At 42.6% G+C, this 24562-nt stretch overlaps 1 protein-coding gene across 2 annotated transcripts; it reads right to left on the reverse strand.

Moving 5' to 3' along the window:
• Nucleotides 1–5110: 5110 nt before the first annotated feature.
• On the reverse strand, nt 5111–15030 carry LOC115207932 (zinc finger protein 501-like). 2 transcript variants are annotated; one of them, XM_029775531.1, is made up of 3 exons: nt 14587–15030; nt 7654–7831; nt 5111–6493 (listed from the first exon to the last, which is right to left on the reverse strand). In XM_029775531.1, the coding sequence occupies exons 1-3, from the start codon at nt 14593–14595 to the stop codon at nt 5304–5306; spliced, it is 1377 nt and encodes a 458-aa protein (XP_029631391.1). In that variant the 5' UTR covers nt 14596–15030; the 3' UTR covers nt 5111–5303. The 2 variants fall into 2 exon arrangements, with proteins under 2 accessions (XP_029631391.1, XP_029631399.1); XM_029775539.1 differs by lacking the exon at nt 14587–15030 and adding an exon at nt 8293–9049.
• Nucleotides 15031–24562: the final 9532 nt, after the last annotated feature.

A 24562-nucleotide genomic window follows, 5' to 3' on the forward strand; every position in this document is an offset into this window, starting at 1 on the left:
GAGGTTCTCGCCCAAGATTTGACGGTACATGGCCACGTCCATCGGCCCTTTGATGCGGTGAAGTAGTCCTGTCCCCTTAGCAGAAAAACACCCCCAAAGCATAATGTTTCCACCTCTATGTTTGACGGTGGGGATGGTGTTCTTGGGGTCATAGGCAGCATTCCTCCTCCTCCAAACACGGCGAGTTGAGTTGAGACCAAAATGGAGCTCTTTGGCATCATCTGACCACAACACTTTCACCCAGTTGTCCTCTGAATCATTCAGATGTTCATTGGCAAACTTCAGACGGCATGTATATGTGCTTTCTTGAGCAGGGGGACCTTGCGGGCGCTGCAGGATTTCAGTCCTTCACGGTGTAGTGTGTTACCAATTGTTTTCTTGGTGACTATGGTCCCAGCTGCCTTGAGATCATTGACAAGATCCTCCTGTGTAGTTCTGGGCTGATTCTTCACCGTTCTTATGATCATTGCAACTCCACGAGGTGAGATCTTGCATGGAGCCCCAGGCCGAGGGAGATTGACAGTTCTTTTGTGTTTCTTCCATTTGCGAATAATCGCACCAACTGTTGTCACCTTCTCACCAAGCTGATTGGTGATGGTCTTGTAGCCTATTCCAGCCTTGTGTAGGTCTACAATCTTGTCCCTGACATCCTTGGTGAGCTCTTTGGTCTTGGCCATGGTGGAGATTTTGGAATCTGATTGATTGATTGCTTCTGTGGACTCTTCCATTTGCGAATAATCGCACCAACTGTTGTCACCTTCTCACCAAGCTGATTGGTGATGGTCTTGTAGCCTATTCCAGCCTTGTGTAGGTCTACAATCTTGTCCCTGACATCCTTGGAGAGCTCTTTGGTCTTGGCCATGGTGAAGATTTTGGAATCTGATTGATTGATTGCTTCTGTGGACCCTCAGCTCGTTACCTGTATAAAAGACACCTGGGAGTCAGACATTTTTCTGATTGAGAGGGGGTCAAATACTTATTTCCCTCATTAAAATGCAAATGAATTTATAATGTTTTTGACATGCGTTTTTCTGGATTTTTTTGTTGTTATTCTGTCTCTCACTGTTCAAATAAACCTACCATTAAAATTATAGACTGATCATTTCTTCGTCAGTGGGCAAACGTACAAAATCAGCAGGGGATCAAATACTTTTTCCCCCTCACTGTATGAACATTTGAACATCTTGGCCATGTTCTGTTATAATCTCCACCCGGCACAGCCAGAAGAGGACTGGCCACCCCTCATAGCCTGGTTCCTCTCTAGGTTTCTTCCTAGGTTTTGGCCTTTCTAGGGAGTTTTTCCTGGCCACCGTGCTTCTACACCTGCATTGTTTGCTGTTTGGGGTTTTAGGCTGGGTTTCTGTACAGCACTTTGATATATCAGCTGATGTAAGAAGGGCTATATAAATACATTTGATTTGATATAAGGAAATAAGCAAACAGGAAACCACTCACCCAGAGGCGGCGCTCCTGGTGGCCGGAGACTTTAATGCAGGGAGACTTAAATCAGTTCTACCTAATTTCTATCAACATGTTAAATGTGCAACCAGAGGGAAAATAAATTCTACATCACCTGTACTCCACACACAGAGACGTGTACAAAGCTCTACCTCACCCTCCATTTGGTAAATCCGACCACAACGCTGCTATAACAGCCTACACTCTTCTGGGAAGACTTTTCACTAGATCTTGGAACATTGCTGCGGGGACTACAATTCAGCCACAAGAGCATTAGTGAGGTCGGGCACTGATGTTGGGCAATTAGGCCTGGCTTGCAGTCTGCATTCCAATTCATCCCAAAGGTGTTCGATGGGGTTGAGGTCAGGGCTCTGTACAGGCCAGTCAAGTTCTTCCACACCGATCTCGACAAACCATTTCTGTATGGACCTCGCTTTGTGCACGGGGCATTGTCATGCTGAAACAGGAAAGGGTCTTCCCCAAACGTTTGCCACAAAGTTGGAAACAGAAACATCTAGAATGTCATTGTATGCTGCAGCGTTAAGATTTTCCTTCACTGGAACTAAGGGGCCTCGCCTGAACCATGAAAAACAGCCCCAGACAATTATTCCTCCTCCACCAAAATGTACAACTGACACTATGCATTGGGGCAAGTCGCGTTCTCCTGGCATCCGCCAAACCCAGATATGTCAGTCGGCAGCGAGTCTTACACCACTCCAGCCGACGCTTGGCATTGCGCATAGTGACCTTAGGCTCGTGTGCGGCTGCTCATTTATGGAGACCCATATCATGAAACTCCAGACAAACAGTTATTGTGATGAACTTGGCGTCCAGAGGCAGTTTGGAACTAGGCAAGGAGTGTTGCAACCGAGGACACATGATTTTTATGCACTAAGTGCTTCAGTACTCGATGGTCCCGTTCTGTGAGCTTGTGTGGCCTACCACTTCTCGATGGAGACATTGTTGCTCCTAGATGTTCTACTTCACAATAACAGCACTTACAGTTGACCAGGGAAGCTCTAGCAGGGCAGAAATTTGACAAACTGACTTGTTGGAAAGGTGGCATCCAATGATGGTGCCACGTTGAAAGTCACTGAGCTCTTCAGTAAGGCCACTCTACTGCCAATGTATGTCTATGGAGATAGCTTGGCTGTGTGCTCAATTTTATACACCTGTCAGCAACGGGTGTGGCTGAAATAGCCAAATCCAATCATTTGAAGTGGTGTCCACATACTCAAGAATGTACTGTATTTATACTGTGGACTCCGACGTTGCCCGTCCTAATATTATTATATTTCTTAATTCGATTATTTTACTTTTAGATGTGTGTATTGTTAGATATTACTCTACTGTTGGAACTAGGAACACAAGCATTTCGCCACACCTGCAATAAGATCTGCAAAGTATGTGTATGTGACCATGGGAGTAGCTAGCTAGCATTGGAAAACTCCATTACATTGCATGCATTCTAAGGTAGCAGCGTGACAATTTGGTTTTGAACAGATGTAGCTTGCTAACTAGTTATGTTTTGTGGAAAAATGTAGGCCTGGCATTTGGACGTGAACTTGCTATCATTAGCCAGCTTTTGTGTCGATGTCAGCTGTTGTCTGCTAGCTAGCTAATGGCTATAGTTATTTGTGTAAAAAACCTTCCATAAACAATTACAGCTAGTTAACTTTCTTTGCCTGTTCGTTAGCTAGCTAGCTATAGAGGATAACTTAGCTGCTGGACTTTGGACAAGCAAGCTAACGTTAGCTAATAGCAGCTGTATTGTTGCCAGGCAACAGAGATACTGACCAAGTATGATAGAACTCTGAGATTTGTAGCACATTGTTGGTTCTTAATGGACAAATGTGCACGTGAAAGTTGCGCACCTGTTTTTTGATGTATTTGTGTTGTCACTGCAGTAGCCTAAGCATAGGTGATTAGATGAGGTTGAAGTTGAAATGGTGCTTGAATAGTGGAGGCAGCGCCTGTTTTATTTGCGTTGGGTATATTAACTTGCTTGACCATTCTGTAGGTCATGCAACATTTTTTGTGAACCTAACAAGACAGATGTTGCTCTCCGGTTTCATTATTTAACAAAGGTGTGGTTGAAATGATTCTGCCACTGTCGTCTCGTCACGGCATATGAAGTAACAGGCTAGAACAAAAAACACAATTATCACAACGCGGGGGTTGTAATATGGCTTCCCAGGTGATTTTACCCACGTACCGGTACTGGAAGGTGTAGCTTTAGCCTCATTATTTCTCCATGGTTCTGACGTAACCTGCTCGTTACATATTGCCTTGTATCAAACTGTGCTTTAGGCTAGTAGGGTACTTTGCTGAAGGACAAAATATCCCTGGTTTTTATTACCATCATTGTTTATTTTGTCCAGCTGTTCAAATGAAACGAATGGATATGGAAGATCAACCACTGTTAAAACTAGGCCTAGACATGTTATACACCACAGTAGGCATATTGTTAATAAAAGTAAACCAAAAACTTACCCAATCCATAGTTGGCTATTCTTTCTTCAGCGTGTAAAAGTGACAGTAAATCTGTAGCTAGCCTACACTACAGTTAGTTTCTTTGTTACAGCGTTCAGATAAAGAACAGCTAGACCAGAGCAAACACACGTCCTTTTCAATATCAAAACTAGATTTAAGATTTGACAAATAAAAGGTCTGATGTAGGCTAATCTTACTTCAGAAAGTTCCTGGATAAGATTTTACCGGATCTATTAAAGTCAAAACGTTTAACACCCTATTCACCAAGAATCCTGCTGTCTGTTATCGTCTAACTCTACCCGAGCGTCACTTGGAACAACGTCCTCTTCGAGAGTCCAGATAGTTTTAATTGTCTGAGGCCCAGTAAGGGAAGCCTATAAAATACCAGACTGATTACCGCTGCGCTAGATTTGTGTCGGTTAGCAATTAGTGGAGGATGGTATGTGCATTAACATTAGGATAGTAATACATTGGTTGAAGTCATTACGTTATTCATAAATGATTACTCACCTGATAATGTAACTTATTACATTAAATGGAAAAAGTTATTACTATAACAATTCAATATTTTTATAATTAACAATCAAGATATTACATTTACCAGTTTTATTACATTATAAATCTAAGTTATTACATTAACCGTTGTTACAAGACAGCATACTTAGTTCTTGCCTTGACCTCATGGATATTATTATTCAATGTATAATTGATTCATTTTAGGAACAAATCAATTTAGATATTATAAAACAAATTAAAGTTCTTGTTTGGAAGATAATGGCTTGAATTTATTGATCAATTGAATATATGATTTTTCTTTTAATTTAACCTTTATTTAACTAGGCAAGTCAGTTAAGAACAAATCCTTATTTAGAATGACGGCCTACCGGGGAACAGTGGGTTAACTGCCTTGTTCAGGGGAACAGTGGGTTAACTGCCTTGTTCAGGGGCAGATGACAGATATTTACCTTGTCCGTTTGGGATTCGATCCAGCAACCTTCCGGTTACTCGCCCAACGCTCTAACCACTAAGCTACCTGCCGCCCAATATACACCTATTGTTGAAACATTCTACATAATGACATGTAATAATAATAGTATCATGAGTATATGAAAGAATATACAATTATCAACACCCCCCCACACACACAGGTTCACTATGACATTTTCTATGATAACATTTATTCATTTAGATCCCAATGTGTGATATTACATAGACACAGGGGAGACCTGATCCTAGATCAGAGCTGCATATTATGCTGCACAGAGGTTACCATGGTGATCAGACTAAAGCAACTGTTTAAGAATGGGAGATGGATATGACTGTTCACTAGATGTTTTCTACTGGTCCTTTATTTAGGAATCTGGAAATGGTGTCGGATAGGAGGGAGACGAAATATGGCATATTTTTGCTTTCTGGTGTTTTTTCATTGGCCCTAAACGAGCAAAGCTCTTTCCACATAGACAGACATAGGGTTTCTCTCTAGTGTGTATTCGCTTGTGTGAATTCAGGGTCCCTGATTCAGCAAAGATCTTTCCACACTGATCACAACTATACGGTTTCTCTCCTGTGTGTGTTCGCTGGTGTATAGTCAGGGTGGAAGCTTGAGCAAAGATCTTTCCACAATGATCACAACTATAAGGCTTTTCTCCTGTGTGTATGCGCTGGTGTTTATTCAGGGTGGAAGCTAAAGCAAAGCTCTTTCCACACTGATCACAGCTATAAGGCTTCTCTCCTGTGTGTGTTACCTGGTGTCTAGTTAGGTTGGAAGCTTGAGCAAAGATCTTTCCACAATGATCACAACTATAAGGCTTTTCTCCTGTGTGTATGCGCTGGTGTTTATTCAGGGTGGAAGCTAAAGTAAAGCTCTTCCCACACTGATCACAGCTATAAGGCTTCTCTCCAGTATGTACACGCTGGTGTATGGTTAGTTTATCTGATACAGCAAAGCTCTTCCCACACAGATTACAGATATAAGGCTTCTCTCCAGTGTGTATGCGCTGGTGTCTAATCAGGGTGGAAGCTACAGCAAAGCTCTTCCCACACTGATCACAGCTATAAGGCTTCTCTCCAGTATGTACACGCTGGTGTATGGTTAGGGCTCCTGCATTAACAAAGTTTTTCCCACAATCAAGGCAGGGGTAGGGCTTCTCCCCTTCATAAATTCTCAGATGATATTTAAAGGTGTTATATGCAGCAAAACTCTTCCCACACTGATCACAGCTATAAGGCTTTTCTCCTGTGTGTGTTCGCTGGTGTGTAGTCAGGTTGGATGTTCGAGCAAACCTCTTCCCACATTGATCACAGCTGTAAGGCTTTTCTCCTGTGTGTGTTCGCTGGTGAATTATGAAGGACCTCCGTGTAGTGAAACTCTTCCCACAGTCAGAGCAGCTGTGGTGAGATTTCTTCCCTGTACGTCTGTGCTGGTGTTTGAGGTGTTCTGATTGGGAGAGACTCTTCTCTGCCTCGTCAGCAACATGTTGTTGTTGAAGCGCCCCAGATGATAAGTCTCTCCCACTGAGAGAACGATGGTTAGGAGTGTCCCCTGTGAAACAGACATTGAATAACTAGGTTTAGGAAATATGAGTCCATAAACAAATATCAACAATATATTACTCAGTGGAAAGTTTATTAGGTACGCTACCCAGTTCATGAAAATAGATCACTCCTACAGACAGTGAGTCACGTGGCTGTGGCTTGCTTTATAAAGCAGGCAGAGGCATTAAGTTCCTGTTTGGTTGAACATTAGAATGGGCAAAACAAGTGACATAAGCGACTGAGCGTGGTATGATCGTCGGTGCCAGGCGCGCCGGATACAGAATCTCAGAAACAGCCGCCCTCCTGGACTTTTCACGCACGACAGTCTAGAGTTGACCAAGAATGGTGCGACAAACAAAAAACATCCAGTCAGCGGCAGTCCTGTGGGTGAAAACAGCTCGTTGACGAGAGAGGTCGCAGGAGAATGGCAAGAATCGTGCAAACTAACAGGCGGACCACAAATAGACAAATAACGGCGCAGTACAACCGTGGTGTGCAGTGCGGAATCTTGGAACGAAAAACTCGTAGATCCGTGTCACTGATGGGCTATTTCAGCAGACGACTACACTGTTTCACTTCTATCAGCTAAAAACAAGAAGAAGCTGCTCCAGAAAGAACGCTATCACCAACACTGGACAATTAAGGAGTGGGGAAAAAAATCACGGTTCCTTTTGCTTCATGCTGATGGCAGAGTCAGGATTTGGCATAAGCAGCATGAGTTCATGGACCCATCTGCCTGGCGTCAACGGTACAGGGTGGTGTACTGGTGTGGGGAATGTTTTCCTGGCACACGTTAGGTCCCTTGATACCAATTCAGCACCACAGTGTATCTGAACATTGTTGCTGACCAAACCCAACAGAGTATCTTTGGGATGAGATGGAACGGGCTGTTGGCAGCATGAATGTGCTGCCGTCCAATCTGCAGCAACTGCGTGATACCATTGCGTCAGCATGAACCAACAACATCCCTGTGGTACGTTTCCGACACCTTGTAGAATACATGCTCCGGACATTGAGGCTGTTTTGGAGGCAAAGGGGGGTCCGTTCCGGAGCTAAATGGGCCTACCTAACAAACTGGCCACTGAGTGTATGTATACTGCTTATCAATCAATTAACAGAAGTTACAGAAACAGATTGTAGTCTCATCCACACCTCCATTGTTCTTACTTGATAAAATCAAATCTCCCTCCTCGTGTCCTTCTCTCACAGTTCCACTCTGCCCTGGTGTTTTCCTGCAGTCGACCAGCCTCACAGACACCCTCTTCAGACCCAGCAGTAAGGCGCTACCGGGAGAGTTGTGACCAGGGGACTCCGGCAGAGTGGAGGGGGACGGACTAGCTCTGTCCTGGTAACCACAGAAAGTATTGTACATAGAATATTAGACCAAACGCTTGATTACTTTAGTCTAAATCTCTGATAGATTGGGTGCATCCTTATAATATGTCCTTTCCCTGAAGTGTGTCATCGTTCACTACTTTCCACAAATGTACTTTTTTTTCCCCAAATCATTTTGGCACATTTTTCAAATGGAAGATGTTTAGATTTTTTCACTCTTAAAACAAATGTCAAAACTGATAACTCTTAATGCCCCGTCTTATGTTCAGAACCTATGAGAATTAATAGGAGTTCACCCCTGAGTTAATATTGATTGATGCAAGATGGCGCCAACAGAGATGGTCACCTCGCTTCGAGTCCTTAGGAAACTATGCATGTTTTTTCTGTATTATTTCTTACCCCCAAGAAATCTTAAGTCTTATTACATACAGCTGGGAATAACTATTGGATATAAGACCGACGTCAACTTACCAACATTACGACCAGGAATACAACTTTCCGGAAGCGGATCCTTAGTTTGGACTACCACCCAGGACAGTGGATCTAATCCCAGAAGCCGACCCAAAACAATGTCGCCGCAGAACAGGCAGACGGAGCGGCCTCCTGGTCAGGCTCCGTAGGCGTGCACTTTGCCCACCGTTTCCGAGTATACTACTCGCCAATGTCCAGTTGCCTTCCAGAGGGATTGCCTTCCAGAGAGACATCAAAGATTGTAACATACTCTGTTTCATGGAAACATGGCTCTCTCGGGATATGTTGTCAGAGTCGGTTCAGACACCGGGCTTCTTCATGCGTCGCACCGACAGAGATAAACATCTCTCTGGGAATAAGAAGGGCAGTGGTGTATGCTCCATGAATAACGATTCATGGTGCAATCATAACAACATACAGGAACTCAAGTCCTTCTGCTCACCCAACCTTGAATTCCTTACAATCAAATGCCGGCCATATTATCGCCCAAGAGAATTCTCATCAGTTATCAGCAGTTATCACAGCTGTGTAAATACCCCCTCAAGCAGACACCACGACGGCCCTCAAGGAACTTCACTGGACTCTATGTAAACTGGAAACCATATATTCTGGGGCTGCATTTATTGTAGCTGGGGATTTTAGCAAAGCAAATTTGAGAACAAGGCTACCTAAATTCTATTAGCATATTGATTGCAGCACGGGCAATACACTCGATCCCTGCTACTCTAACTTCCATGATGCATACAAGGCCCTCCCTCGCCCTCCCTTCGGCAAATCCGACCACGACTCCATCTTGCTCCTACCGTCTTAAAGGCAGAAACTCAAACAGTATGTACCCATGACTAGAACCATTCAATGCTGGTCTGACCAATTGGAATCCACGCTTCAAGATTGTTTTGGTCACGCGGATTGGGAAATGTTCTGGGCAGCCTCAGAACAACATTGACTCGGTGAGTGAGTTTATAAGGAAGTGCATTGGAGATGTTGTACCCACTGTGACTATTAAAACCTACCCTAACCAGAAACCGTGGATGGATGGTGGCATTCGGGCAAAACTGAAATCACGAACCACCGCATTTAACTTCAGGGCTACGTGGGACGCTACCGTCCCACCCACGGTTCACACTATTCAACAGACAGTGAAAAATCAGAGCACCAAATTCAAAACAACAAAATGTCATAATTCTAAGTTCTCAAACATACAACTATTTTACACCATTAAAGATAAACCTCTCCTTAATCCAACCACATTGTCCGATTTCAAAAAGGCTTTACAGCAAAAGCATAAAGTTAGATTATGTTAGGACAGTGCCAACACAAGAAAAACCACACAGCCATTTTCCAAGCAGGAGAGGGGTCACAAAAAACATAAATACAGCTAAAATTAAGCACTAACCTTTGACGATCTTCATCAGATGACACTCCTAGGACTCAATGTTACACAATACATGTATGTTTTGTTCGATAAAGTTCATATTTATATCCAAAAACCCCATTTTACATTGGCACGTGATGTTCAGAAAATATTTTTCCTCCATAACTGCCAGTGAAACAGCACAACAATTTACAAAAATACTCATAAACGTTGATAAAATATTAAATTGTTATTCAAAGAATTATAGATAAACATCTCCTGAATGCAACCGCTGTGACAGATTTTAAAAAAGCTTCACGGGGAAAGCACACTTTGCAATAATCTGAGTACGGCGCTCAGAAAAATACATCATACAATACAGATACCCGCCATTTTGGAGTCATCTAAAATCAAAATAGCATTATAAATATTCACTTACCTTTGATGATCTTCATCAGAAGGCACTTGCAGGAATCCCAGGTCCACAATAAATGTTGTTTTGTTCGATAAAGTCCATAATTAATGTCCAAATACCTCCTTGTTGTTTGCGTGTTCAGTAAGCTACTCCAAATGTAGGAAGCGCGCAGAACATTTCACAACGAAAAGTCAAAAAAAGGTATATTTACGTTCGTTGAAACATGTCAAATGTTGTATAGCATCAATCTTTAGGGCCTTTCTAACATAAAACTTCAATAATATTCCAACTGGACGATTCCAATGTCTTGAAAAACGTTATGGAACACAGCTACCTCATCACGTGAATGCGCGCCAATGAACTCATGTCATTTTCTGAGTCACCAACTTCCCGGCCTTCTTGTTCGCTCTCTGTTCACTGAAACAAGGTTCTAAAGACTGTTGACATATAGTGGAAGCCTTAGCAAGTGCAAAATGAACCCTAAGTCACTGTGTGTTAGATAGGCAATGACTTGAAAAGACAACAAGCATCAGATTTCCCACTTCCTGGTTGGATTTTTTCTCAGGTTTTTGCCTGCCATATGAGTTCTGTTATACTCACAGACATCATTCAAACAGTTTTAGAAACTTCAGAGTGTTTTCTATCCAAATCTACTAATAATATGCAAATATTTGACTCTGGGCCCGAGTATTAGGCAGTTTACTCTGGGCACACTTTTCATCCGAAATCGAAAATACTGCCCCCTATACCTTGACAGGTTAACCACTGGGAATATGGCCGAATACAAACAGTGTAGTTATTCCCTCCCCAAGGCAATCAAACAAGCGAAATGTCGGTATAGAGACAAAGTGGAGTCACATTTCAACGGCTCAGACACAAGACGTATGTCGCAGGGTCTACAGGAAATTACGGACTACAAAAAGAAAACCAGCTACGTCACGGACAACAACGTCTCGCTTCCAGACAAACTAAACACCTTCTTTGCCCGCTTTGAGGATAATACAGTGCCACAGTCGCGGCCCGCTAACAAGGACTGCCCCCTCCCCTCCTTCTCCGTGGCTGACGTGAGTAAGACATTTAAACGTGTTAACCCTCCCAAGGCTGCTGGCCCAGACGGCATCGCTAGCCGCATCCTGGTGTGTTTCAATTGCTCCCTATCCCAGTCTGCTGTCCCCACATGCTTCAAGATGGCTACCATTGTTCCTGCACCGAAGAAGGCAAAGATAACTGAACTAAATGACTACCGCCCGTAGCGCTCACTTCTGTCATCATCAAGTGCTTTGAGAGACTAGTCAAGGATCATATCACCTCCATGTTACCTGCCACCCTAGACCCACTTCAGTTTGCATACCGCCCCAACTGGTCCACAGACGATGCAATCACCATCACACTGCCCTATCCCATCTGTAAGAATACCTATGTAAGAATGTTGTTCATTGACTACAGCTCAGCATACAACACCATAGTACCCTCCAAGCTCATCATTAAGCTGGAGGCCCTGGGTCTCAACCCCACCCTGTGCAATTGGGTCCTGGACTTTCTGACGTGCCGCCCCAAGCTGGTGAAGGTAGGAAACAACATCTCCACTTGAGGTAGGCCTACACTAGAAGAATCCAACAATGACGCACGCAGTCTACATTTTAAACCGTCTAATAAATGTTTTGGCAGTAATTAAGGAAGGCACAGTGGTGCCGAAACGTTGGTAAATACCCATTAAATTGCTGGGAGATTGTACATGGAGTGTGCGACTTTATTTTGATAGTTTATAGGAATTAGGAAAATAAAAACATTCCAAAAAAACAGAATAGCATATTCTGAGTTTAAAGGTAGACTCAGCAATATAACATAGGCTATAGGTGCAAAGTAAATAGCATGGTGGGTAAATTTCCGCAATAACCAAGAACATTGAAGCGCGAGGCTAAACTTCTCCAATGTTTGAAAAAATTATACTGAACAAATACATAAAACGCAACCATTTCAAAGATTTTAGTACATATGAGGAAATCAGTCAATTGAAAAAACTTCATTAGGCCCTAATCTATGGATTTCACATGACTGAGAATACAGATATGCATCTGTTGGTTACAGCTACCTTAAAAAAAAGGTCTTCACAATGGGCCTCAAGAGCTCATTGTGGTATTTTTGTGCATTCAAATTGACAATCGATAAAATGCAGTGTTCGTTGGCCGTAGCTTATGCCTGCCCATACCATAACCCCACGATGGGGCACTCTGTTCACAATGTTGACACCAGCAAACCGCTTGTCCGCACGATACCATACACATGGTCTTCGATTGAGAGGCCTGGTTGGACGTACTGCCAAATTCTCTCAAACGTAGTTGGAGTCGGCATATGGTAAAGAAATGAACAATACATTTTCTGCTAACAGCTCTGGTGAACATTCTTAGTCAGCATGCCAATTGCATGCTCCCTCAAAACTTGGAGACATGCGGCATTGGGTTGTGTGACAAAACTGCACATTTTTGAGTGGTCTTTTATTGTCCCCAGCAAAAGGTGCACCTGTGTAATGAACATGCTGATTAATCAACTTCTTGATATGCCAAACTTGTCAGGTGGATGGACTATCTTGCATTTAGAGAAATTCTCACTAACCAGGATGTGAACAAATCGGTGCCAAAAAAATAAAGAAATGTGCTTTTTGTGCATCTAGAACATTTCTGGGATCTTTTATCTCACCTCATGAAACATGGGACCAACACTGTACATGCTGTGTTTATATTTTTGTTCAGTGTATATGAAAGCAAGCTTTGCTTTTACACACTTGCAAGACCGTCATGTTTAATTGACCAAGCAGTTTTTTCTTGTAGTAATGTGGAGCCTGACTGCATTAGCTTCAACCTTTGTTTTAGCAATACATGTCATTGAGAAGAAAACAAATATTTCGTAACATATTTCTTGCCCTCAGTAGCCCCTCACCACTGGAATGGCGGTGCATGGCAGAGTTGTTGACAAGCATCCAACACATGGGCTAGTATATAGCTAGCTACATTTCTTTGCCTGTTCATTAGCTAGCTTTCAGCTGACTGGTGTTAGCTAGCTATTTACAGAGGCTAGCTGCTGGACTTGTTGCTGACCAGTTTAGATAACATCTTTTTAGCCGAATCTCAGGGTTTATAAAATTGTCAGAATTGCTACAAAAAAATGAACTCATTGTTGGTTTCTAATGTAATGGACGGAATGTGCATGTGAGCAACACATTATGAAATGTAATAAAATCTGTTGCACCTACAAACTTAGTCAATCCATTTTTTTTTAAAATCAAATGGTCAATTTATGGTAGCTATATGCTCATTTCAATCTGACTTCTAGACTTTGAGCTTGATGGGCGCAGAAAATACTCTGAAAACTCGCCAAGGTAAAGTTGGTTTTATATTTCAGACATTCGCCAAAGGCCATTTAAAATTGTAAAAATCAATAACTAATTCATTGATTGTCACAGAAACAAAAATAGATATGGTTTATTCTATAAAATGTCTAGCAACTTTTACAACATTTGTTTTGATCTGATATAAATACATCTAAAAAACGCTATTTAAAGCGGTATAAATCAATAACTAATTTGATAGAAAAAAAATTGATACATGCCCTCTATCAAATCAAAACTGGAATTTCTGCTCAAAGCAAAAGTTGTAAAAGTATACTAGACATTTATAGAATAAATAATACCTAGTTTGATGATTCTGTCATAATCAGTGAAAACGTTGATTTATATAGCTTTAAATTGTATTTTATAGATTTTATGTATTTATATCCTATCAAAACTGGAATGTTTACTCCAAAGGTTGTAAAAGTATGCTTGTCATTTATAGAATATATCATATCAATTTGATGATTCTGTGACAAACGGTGAATGAGTTATTGATTTATACAATTTAAAGTGCTTTTGGCGAATGTCTGTCCGAATTTGTGAATATAAACCCAACTTTCCCTTGGTGAAATCTCAATTGCTAAGGACCCTGTTAGAAATCCGGTATATGGTACTCCGTAACGGCTGGAGAGATCATGGTGAGGTGGGGAGTGTGTTGTGTATCTCCAATCAAGTTCATTTGCAAGATTTCATCGACATTGCTGTAATAATGGCTTAGATATGATGGTAGGGAGATTTTAATGCATCATTGAGCTTCAACCAATGCATACTCAGCACGACTGCAACACATAATGAAATAGAACAATAAAATATTAAAACATTGCAAAGGTGAGATGTAGCATGCATCATTGGTGTAGCCTCTCAATGGCCAATACATAGCATCAGCAATCCAGGGTTTATATACATCACTGGTGTAGCCTATGCTTAATTATTTCTCCCTGCTTCTGACTTGACCTGCTGGTTGGGCATTGCTTGTATCAATCTGTGTGCGATTGGCTACTTTGCTGAAATTACCACCGTGGTTTCGTTTGTCTAGATGTTCAAATGGAACGCCGGGTGTGGAAGATCCAAGAAAACTAGACCTAAACATTGTATACACCACAGTAGGCACTGTTCATAACAGTCAACCAAACTTACCCGATCCATCGTGGAAGCGATTCTTTCTTCAACGTTTCTTCAAATATATTTTTTAAACTAAATGTGTACGCTAGTTACTTTGTCACGGCGTTCAGATAATGAAAAGCTAGACCAGCGCAATCAAACGCCTTTTAAATATCAAAACTGGATTTAAATTGTGATAAACAAACGTTTCATGTAGACTACTCATACATCAGAAAGAGCCTGTGGAATTTTATTTGGTTTGAAAACTCGATAGAGGATGGTAACAAACAACTTCCTGTTGATGCTTTTCGGCTTCTTCTGTGGTGTTTAAGAGGTTCCGCCACCTACTGTACATTGTCATCAACACCTCTCTTCAAGTGGGTGAGGCGGTTTAGGGAGGGTCATTTATTGCTAGAAAATAACTGTTTGTATTGCCACAAACATATTGTATGTTAAATGAATGGCAAAAATGTAGGCTATTTTTGGTAAAATCAATACATCATTAATCTATTTATATAGTAAATTATTAGATGTATCACGTTTTTTTGTGTCATCCTCAATGCTTGTAAATGCATTATGTTCACGTGTGGTTGTACTGTTTTAAAATGGTCAAATACAATAAAAATCACAACAAATCTAAGGTATTTATTGAAACAACTAAAACAGCTTGCAGCCTCTGACTGGCTGTGGTTTGCTGGAAGGTGACAGGCTGAATATGAGATTAGAGAAATTCCTTGTTATTGTCTTTCAAATGAACTCATGGCTCGATGGCTTTCTATGGTTTATTTATTATTTATTATGGATCCCCATTAGTTCCTGCCAAGGCAGCAGCTACTCTTCCTGGGGTTTATTATGGATGCCCATTAGTTCCTGCCAAGGCAGCAGCTACTCTTCCTGGGGTCCAGCAACATTAAGGCAGTTATATACAATTTGAAATATTACAATTCACACCACATTAAGTGTGTTTCCTCAGGCCACTTCTCTACTATCACATATCTACAATACAAAATTAATGTGTACGTGTGTAGAGTGTGTGCTTTATGTGTATGTGCGTCTGTGGGTCTCTTCACAGTCCCTGCCGTTCCACAAAGTGTATTTGTATAGTTTTTTTAAATCGGATTCTACCGCTTGCACCTGATGTGAAATGGAGTTGCATGTAGTCATGGGTCTATGTAGTACTATGCGCCTCCCATAGTCTGTTCTGGACTTGGGGCCTGAAGAGACCTTTGGTGGCATGTGTTGTGGGGTATGCATTAAGAATTCCCTTCACTGGAACTAAGGGGCCAAGCCAGAACCATAAAACAGCGCTATGCATTGGGGCAGGTAGCGTTCTCCTGGCATCCGCCAAACCCAGATTTGTCCGTCGGCGGCAAGCCTTACACCACTCCAGCCGACACTTCGCATGGTGATCTGAGGCTTGTGTGCGGCTGCTCAGCTCTGGAAACCCATTGCATGAAACTCCCAACGAACAGTTATTGTGCTGACATTGCGTTCAGTTTGGAACTCATTATGGAATGTTGGAACTGAGAACTAATGATTTTTACGCGCAACGTGCTTCAATACTCGGCGGTCCCATTCTGTGAGCCTGTGTGGTGTACCCATTCTCGATGGAGACATTGTTGCTCCTAGATGTTCTACTTCACAATAACAGCACTTACAGTTGACCAGGGAAGCTCTAGCAGGGCAGAAATTTGACAAACTGACTTGTTGGAAAGGTGGCATCCTATGATGGTGCCACGTTGAACATCACTGAGCTCTTCAGTAAGGCCATTCTACTGCCAATGTTTGTCTATGGAGATTGCATGGTGGTGTGCTCAATTTTATACACCTGTCAATAAAGGGTGTGGCTGAAATAGCCAAATTCAATCATTTGAAGGGGTGTCCACATACTTATGAATGCACTATATTTATACTCTGGACTAATTTTGATATATTTCTTAATTCCGTTCTTTAACTTTTAGATTTGTGTGAAACGTTATTGTTGTGAATTGTTAGATATTACTGCAATGTTGGAACTAGGAACACAAGCATTTCACTACACCCGCAATAAGATCTGCTGAGTATGTGCATGCAACCAATACAATCTGATTTTATTTGTTTTCTCAGCTAGTTTGAGTTGTGTCCTGTCTGACAGTGAAATATGGCTAGCTCTTACCATAGCTTGAACTATGGAGTAGCTAGCTAGCGTTTATGGTAGAAATTACAACATTGATATTCAAATTACCTTTTTAAATTAGAATGTATTATTCAATTAGTACTTTCACACTGTGTTGGCCTGAGAAGAGCTTCTGAGGTTTAATGCTGGTAGTTGATTTACGATGCATTGGTGATAAGCCCTAAAGACTAAATTCCACTGCATGATTAGTGTCTGTGTCTGTGCCTGCTGTTCTGCCAGGGCCAGGGGAACCCTCCCACTGGTTTCTCTCCCACATCGCAAATGGACTTCATCTGTTGAAGGAAGGATCTAGTGTCCTATGTTATATTATAATTTCTGTATAAACATGCAGTAAATGACTTAGAGACAGACATTTTACCGCCATCTAAATATTGCTGTCTGTTACTGTTTGTACCCTTGTATAATTTCACATATCTGTTCTTTGCCATGTGGACTCAGGAGGACTATAAAAAGTTGTAACCCAACACTGCTTATTTGGGCTTTTAGCTCTACACCACTGGGTGACCGTTAACGCTCCATTACTGCAGTAATTATTAATAAAGTTTGATGGTTTTGTAGAAATATAAAAGCTTCTCCTTTGATTAGAATAATTACCATGACACGTTCCAAAAGTCCATTGCATGCGTTATAAGGTAGCAGCGTGACAATTTGGTTTAACTGATGTAGCTAGCTAACTATGTTTTGTGGAAACATGTAGGACTGCCGCTTCGACATGAACTAGCTATTGTTGTCAGCTGTTCTTGTCTGCTAGCTAACTAATGGCTGAAGGTATTTGTATAACAAACCTTCCATAAAAAAATACAGCTAGCTACATTTCTTTGTCTGTTCGTTAGCTAGCTACATAGGTTAGCTACTGGACTTTGGACAAGCAAACTAACGTTAGCTAATAGCAGCTGTATTGTTGCCCGGTTAAAAATAACTAGGGTTGCCAACTGTCCCCGTATTCCCAGGATGTCCCTTATATTGGGCTAAATTGGTTTGTCCCATACGGGATCTCCCTTGTCCTGTATATTCTCCAATCACAGTATAGCATAAACGCGCCAATTTCTGCAAAGTAATTTCTGTTGTTGTTCGGTTGGTTTGGCATATCAAGGAAATATGGATAAACCTGCAAAAAAGAAAAGACTGTGCAGCTACAACAAACAGGAAGCAAAAAAGACTTGGGTTAAGGCTGTTAGTGGTGACTCGACGAAAGCTTTCTGTACTTTATGCTGTCAGGAATTTTCAATTGGCCATGGAGGGGAGAATGACCTAACTCGGCATGCATCCACAGAAATGCACAAGAAGGCCACGCTAGCTTAAGGTGCTAGCAATAGCGGTGCTTTCTTCGTGACATCTAATGCGGAAAATGTTTTGTTTCATGACTCAAATGTGAAGAAGATGCACTTGGGAAGAACAAAAGCTGAGATTATTACAATGAATGTTTTAGGACCAAAGGCTGCAGGATATTTTCGATGATCTGTCCCCGACCTAAGGCGAGCCAGTGTATTTCTCAGTTGCCAGTGATTCAAACAAGGGAAATAGAAACATGTTTCCAGTGTGCGTGAGATATTTCTCTGTGTCTGATAGAGTGCAGTGCACGTTACTTGACTTTTATGAAGACAGTGATGAAACTGCAGATGGCATACATCGAGCTCTGATGAACTGTCTGGAAAAGCATGAACTGGAATTACATCACATCCTACACAGCAGATAATGCCAATGTCAACTTTGGAAAACACCACTCCGTTTACCAGTTATTAAGCAGTGCCAACAATCTCATTCTGAAAGCTAACTGCCCAGCTCACATAGCTCATAATGCCTGCAAGCAAGCCTGCGATCAGCTGTCAGTGGATATTGAGACAATTGTGTTAAAGATCTACAGCCACTTCTCAGTATCTGCTTCCCTAGAGAGGAAATGCATGCATTTTTTGCCTTTGTTGACATTTAGTGGCGTGAAATTCTGTGACATGTTCGCACAAGATGGCTCTAGATCTACAGCTGTAGATCGTCTCCTGCAAAGCTGGCCAACTCTTACATCATACTTTAGGTCCCTTGGGGATACCTGTCCTGTGGCACTGAAGAGTAGTTTTGAGTATGAAGAAAAAACGGAAGCTGCTGAGATTTATCTGTGCTTTTTCCATAATGTGGGGTGTGTTTTTGACCAAGTCGTAAAAAATCTGGAGGAAACGACGCTCTGCATAACAGATGTTTACGAGGAAGTCCAAAAGTTCAAAATGAAGATGCTTCAGCGGAAACAGGACAGCTTTTTTGGAAACCAGACCAAGCAGCTGATAGACAAACAATTGTCAGCACAGAGGTCCAAGCAGCAACAGGACTTTGTGAAATTCTATGACAAGTGGTTTGATTTCTCACCAGAAAATGTAATGGTGAAACTGATAGGCCTCTATGAGGTGCTCCCCTTCACTGACCTGGAGCAGGTGGTGATTGCCCTCAAAATGACAGAGACAGTCAGTATGGACTAATTCTATGAAGAGGTTTGTGCTAGCCGGGAGGAAATACAGAAAGCCAGACAGGATACCACGAAATCCACCAGTGAGAAGTGGGTGGCAGTTTTCCAAAACCTAGGAAAAGCCAACTTGATCAACACGTGTCGTGGAAATATTCAGTCAATAATATTTCTGAAATACCAGAGCCTGTGAGTTCAATTAGACTTTATTACAAAGTAATATAATCTGAGCTGGTTCATGAAGTAACTCCTTTCCAGCCTTGGCACACACTTTTTATACAGTTTTCATCCTTACGTCACACACAGTAACTCCTCTTTATGTTAATGATTAATCCCCTCTGGCATTTAGCCACCGTTATCTTTTTGCCTTGCACTAATTTTAGCTTGGTTTCACATTAAGGAATAGATTCCGTTGGTGGCGTAACCATAGCAACAACAAACATTAGGCCATAGCAATGGTACAAAAATAAACAGACATGCCCACTCCCAAGACAGATGCATGTCTAATGGTGTCTAATGACCTAGATACGCATATAGAGAGCGCACCTATCCTGCTGACTACTATGAAATGTACAATGGGCACACATACTCTGGAAAATTCCCAATATATGTTCAGGATTGTCTCATTTGTCCTCAGTGTGCCAGGCTCACGTGCGCCGAATACAACAGGTGACCTTACAGTGAAATGCTTACTTACAGGCTCTAACCAACAGTGAAAAAAAAGGTATTAGGTGAACAATAGGTAAGTAAAGAAATAAAAACAACAGTTAAAAGACTGAAAAACAACAGTAGCGAGGCTATATACAGGCACCGGTTGGTCGGGCTGATTGAGGTAGTATGTACATGTAGATATGGTTAAAGTGACTATGCATATATGATAAACAGAGAGTAGCAGTAGCGTAAAAGAGGGGTTGGTGGGTGGCGGGACACAATGCCGATAGCCCGGTTAGTCAATGTGCGGGAGCACTGGTTGGTCGGGCCAACTGAGGTAGTGTGTACATGAATGTATAGTTAAAGTGACTATGCATATATGATAAACAGAGTAGCAGCAGCATAAAAGAGGGGTTGGGGGGGGGGGGGGGGGGGACACAATGCAAATAGTCCGGGTAGCCATTTGATTACCTGTTCAGTAGTCTTATGGCTTGGGGGTAAAAACTGTTGAGAAGCCTTTTTGTCGTAGACTTGGCACTCCGGTACCGCTTGCCATGCGGTAGCAGAGAGAACAGTCTATGACTGGGGTGGCTGGGGTCTTTGACAATTTTTAGTGCCTTCCTCTGGCACCGTCAGGTGTAGAGGTCCTGGATAGCAGGCAGCTTAGCCCCAGTGATGCACTGGGCCATACGCACTACTCTCTGTAGTGCCTTGCGGTCGGAGGCCGAGCAATTGCCGTACCAGGCAATGATGCAACCAGTCAGGATACTCTTGATGTTGCAGCTATAGAATCTTTTGAGGATCTCAGGACCTATGCCAAATCTTTTTCGTTTCCTGAGGGGGAATAGGCTTTGTCGTGCCATCTTCACAACTGTCTTGGTGTGTTTGGACCGTTCTAGTTTGTTGGTGATGTGGACACCAAGGAACTTGAAGCACTCAACCTGCTCCACTCCAGCCCTGTCGATGAGAATGGGGGCGTGCTCGGTCCTCCTTTTCCTCTAGTCCACAATCATCTCCTTAGTCTTGGTTACATTGAGGGATAGGTTGTTATTTTGGCACCACCCGGCCAGGTCTCTGACCTCCTCCCTATAGGCTCATCTCGTCATTGTCGGTTATCAGGCCTACCACTGTTGTGTCGTCTGCAAACTTAATGATGGTGTTGGAGTCGTGCCTGGCCATGCAGTTGTGGGTGTACAGAGAGTACAGGAGGGGACTGGGCACGCACCCCTGGGGGGCTCCAGTGTTGAGGATCAGCGTGGCAGATGTGTTGCTACCTACCCTCACCACCTGGGGGCGGCCCGTCAGGAAGTCCAGGATCCAGTTGCAGAGGGAGGTGTTTAAGTCCCAGGATCCTTAGCTTAGTGATGAGCTTTGAGGGTACTATGGTGTTGAACGCTGAGCTATAGTCAACGAATAGCATTCTCACATAGGTGTTCCTTTTGTCCAGGTGGGAAAGGGCAGTGTGGAGTGCAATAGAGATTGCATCCTCTGTGGATCTGTTTGGGCGGTATGCAAATTGGAGTGGGTCTAGGGTTTCTGGGATAATGGGGTTGATGGGAGCCATTTCCAGCCTTTCAAAGCACTTCATGGCTACGGACATGAGTGCAACGGTATTACAGACTCAATCATGTTGAAAATGTCAGTGAAGACACCTGCCAGTTGGTCAGCACATGTCCTGGTAATCCGTCTGGCCCCGCAGCCTTGTGAATGTTGACCTGTTTAAAGGTCTTACTCACGTCGGCTACAGAGAACGTGATCACACAGTCATCCGGAACAGCTGATGCTCTCATGCATGCCTCAGTGTTGCTTGCCTCGAAGCGAGCACAGAAGTGATTTAGCTCATCTGGTAGGCTCGTGTCACTGGGCAGCTCGCGTCTGTGCTTCCCTTTGTAGTCTGTAATAGTTTGCAAACCCTGTCACATAAGACGAGCGTCGGAGCCGCTGTAGTACGATTCAATCTTAGCCTTGTATTGACGCTTTGCCTGTTTGATGGTTCGTCGCAGGGCATAGCAGGATTTCTTATAAGCTTCCGGGTTAGAGTCCCGCACCTTTAAAGTGGCAGCTCTACCCTTCAGCTCAGTGCGAATGTTGCCTGTAATCCATGGCTCCTGGTTGGGGTATGTACGAACAGTCACTGTGGTGACAACGTCCTCGATGCACTTATTTATAAAGCCAGTGACTGATATGGTGTACTCCTCAATGCCATCGGAAGAATCCCGGAACATGCTCCCGTCTGTGAGAGCAAAACAGTCCTGTAATTTAGCATCTGCTTCATCTGACCACTTTTTTATAGACCGAGTCACTGGTGCTTCCTGCTTTAATTTTTGCTTGTAAGCAGGAATCAGGAGGATAGCGTTGTGGTCGGATTTACCAAATGTTGGGCGAGGGAGAGCTTTGTACGCGTCTCTGTGTGTGGAGTACAGGTGATCTAGAATTTATTTTCCCTCTGGTTGCACATTTAACATGTTGATAGAAATTAGGTAGAACTGATTTAAGTTTCCCTGCATTAAAGTCTCTGGCCACTAGGAGCGCCGCCTCTGGGTGAGTGGTTTCCTGTTTGCTTATTTCCTTATACAGCTGACTGAGTGCGGTCTTAGTGCCAGCATCCGTCTGTGGTGGTAAATAAACAGCCACGAAAAGTATAGCTGAAAACTCTCTAGGCAAGTAGTGTGGTCTGCAATGTATCACAAGATACTGTACTTCAGGCACGCAAAATATAGAGACTTCCTTAGATTTCGTGCACCAGCTGTTTCCAAATATGCACAGACCGCCCCACCCCTCGTCTTACCGGAGTGTTTTGTTCTATCTTGCCGGTGCAGCGTATATCCCGCTAGCTGAATATCCATGTCCTCATTCAGCCACGATTCCGTGAAACATAGGATATTACAGTTTTTGATGTCACGTTGGTAGGATATTCGTGATCATACCTTGTCTAATTTATTGTCCAATGATTGCATGTTGGTGAGTAATATTGACGGTAATGGCAGCTTTCCCACTCGCCTTCTGCGGATCCAAACGATGCATCCCGCTCTGTGTCCTCTGTACCTGCATTTCTTCCTCTTGCAAATAACGGGGATGTTGGCCCTATCGGGTGTTTGGTGAATGTCCTGTGCGTCCTGCTTGTTGAAGAAAAAATCTTTGTCTAATCCAGGTGAGTGATCGCTGTCCTGATGTCCAGAAGCTCTTTTTTTGCCGTAAGATACAGTTGTAGAAACATTATGTACAAAATAAGTTACAAATAACGCGAAAAAAAACACATAATATCACAATTGGTTGGACGCCCGTAAAACTGCTGCCATTTCTTCCGGCGCACATCATTGTTTCTTAATGGATGGAAATGTTCACGTGAGGTAGTGCTGGAATAGTGGAGGCAGCCCGTTTTCTGTGTGACTTGCGGTAAAACTAAACCAATAGTTATTTAGTAGTTCAAAAATGTCTGAAAAATTAACTGGCTTGACCATGCTGTAGGTCATGTAACTGTTTGTTACATGCAAAAGGCTTTGTTTACTTCACAGGACAGATGTTGCTCTCCGGTTTTATGATTGAACAAAAGGTAGTTGTTGAATTTATTCTGCCACTGTCTTCATGTCTTGTCTGAGTCAAGGCAAATGAACTAACAGGTTATAGAGCAAACAATGCAATTATCACAACATATAGGTTGTAATTTGGCTCTTTTTTCTGCCTTCCCGGTGTTTTTACCCACACACCGCTACTGCAAGGTGTAGGCTTGGCCTCATTTCTCCATGGTTCTGACTTTGCCTACTCGTTACACATTCTCTTGTATCAATCTGAGGGCTTTAGGCTAGTAGGGTACTTTGCTGAAGGACAAAATATCCCAAGTGTTTATTACCACCATTGTTAATTTTGTCCAGCTGGTTCATCCTTGGGAGCAGTTTCCAAATGCCTGAAGGTACCATGTTCATCTGTAGACACAATAGTATGCAAGTATAAACACCATGGGACCACACAGCCATCATACCGCTCAGGAAGGAGACGCGTTCTGTCTCCTAGAGATTAACGTACTCTGGTGCGAAATGTGCAAATCAATCCCAGATTAACAGCAAAGGACCCTGTGACGATGCTGGAGGAAACAGGTACAAAAGTATCTATATCCACAGTAAAACGAGTCCTATATCGTCTTAACCTGAAAGTCCACTCAGCAAGGAAGAAGCCACTGCTCCAAAACCGCCATAAAAAAGCTAGACTACGGTTTGAAACTGCACATGGGGACAAATATTGTACTTTTTGGAAAAATGTCCTCCGGTCTGATGAAACAAATATAGAACTGTTTGGCCATATTGACCATTGTTATGTTTGGAGGAAAAAGGGGGAGGCTTGCAAGCCGAAGAACACCATCCCAACAGTGAAGCACAGGCGTGGCAGCATCATGTTGTGGGGGTGCTTTGCTGCAGGAGGGACTGATGCACTTCACAAAATAGATGGCGTCATGAGGAAGGAAATTTAATTGGATATAATGAAGCAACATCTCAAGACATCAGTCAGGAAGTTAAAACTTGGTCGCAAATGGGTCTTCCAAATGGACAATGACCCCAAGCATATTTCCAAAGTTGTGGCAAAATGGCTTTTAAAACCTCTTGGAGTTCCCCTAGGATAGGGGGCGCCACAGCGCATTTTGAAAAAAAATCGTGCCCATTTTAAACGGCCTACTACTCAAACTCAGAAGCTAGGATATGCATATAATTAATACTTGTGGATAGAAAACACCCTAAAGTTTC

This window comes from Salmo trutta, chromosome 1 (genome assembly GCF_901001165.1).
Source record: "Salmo trutta chromosome 1, fSalTru1.1, whole genome shotgun sequence".
Taxonomy (NCBI): domain Eukaryota; kingdom Metazoa; phylum Chordata; class Actinopteri; order Salmoniformes; family Salmonidae; genus Salmo; species Salmo trutta.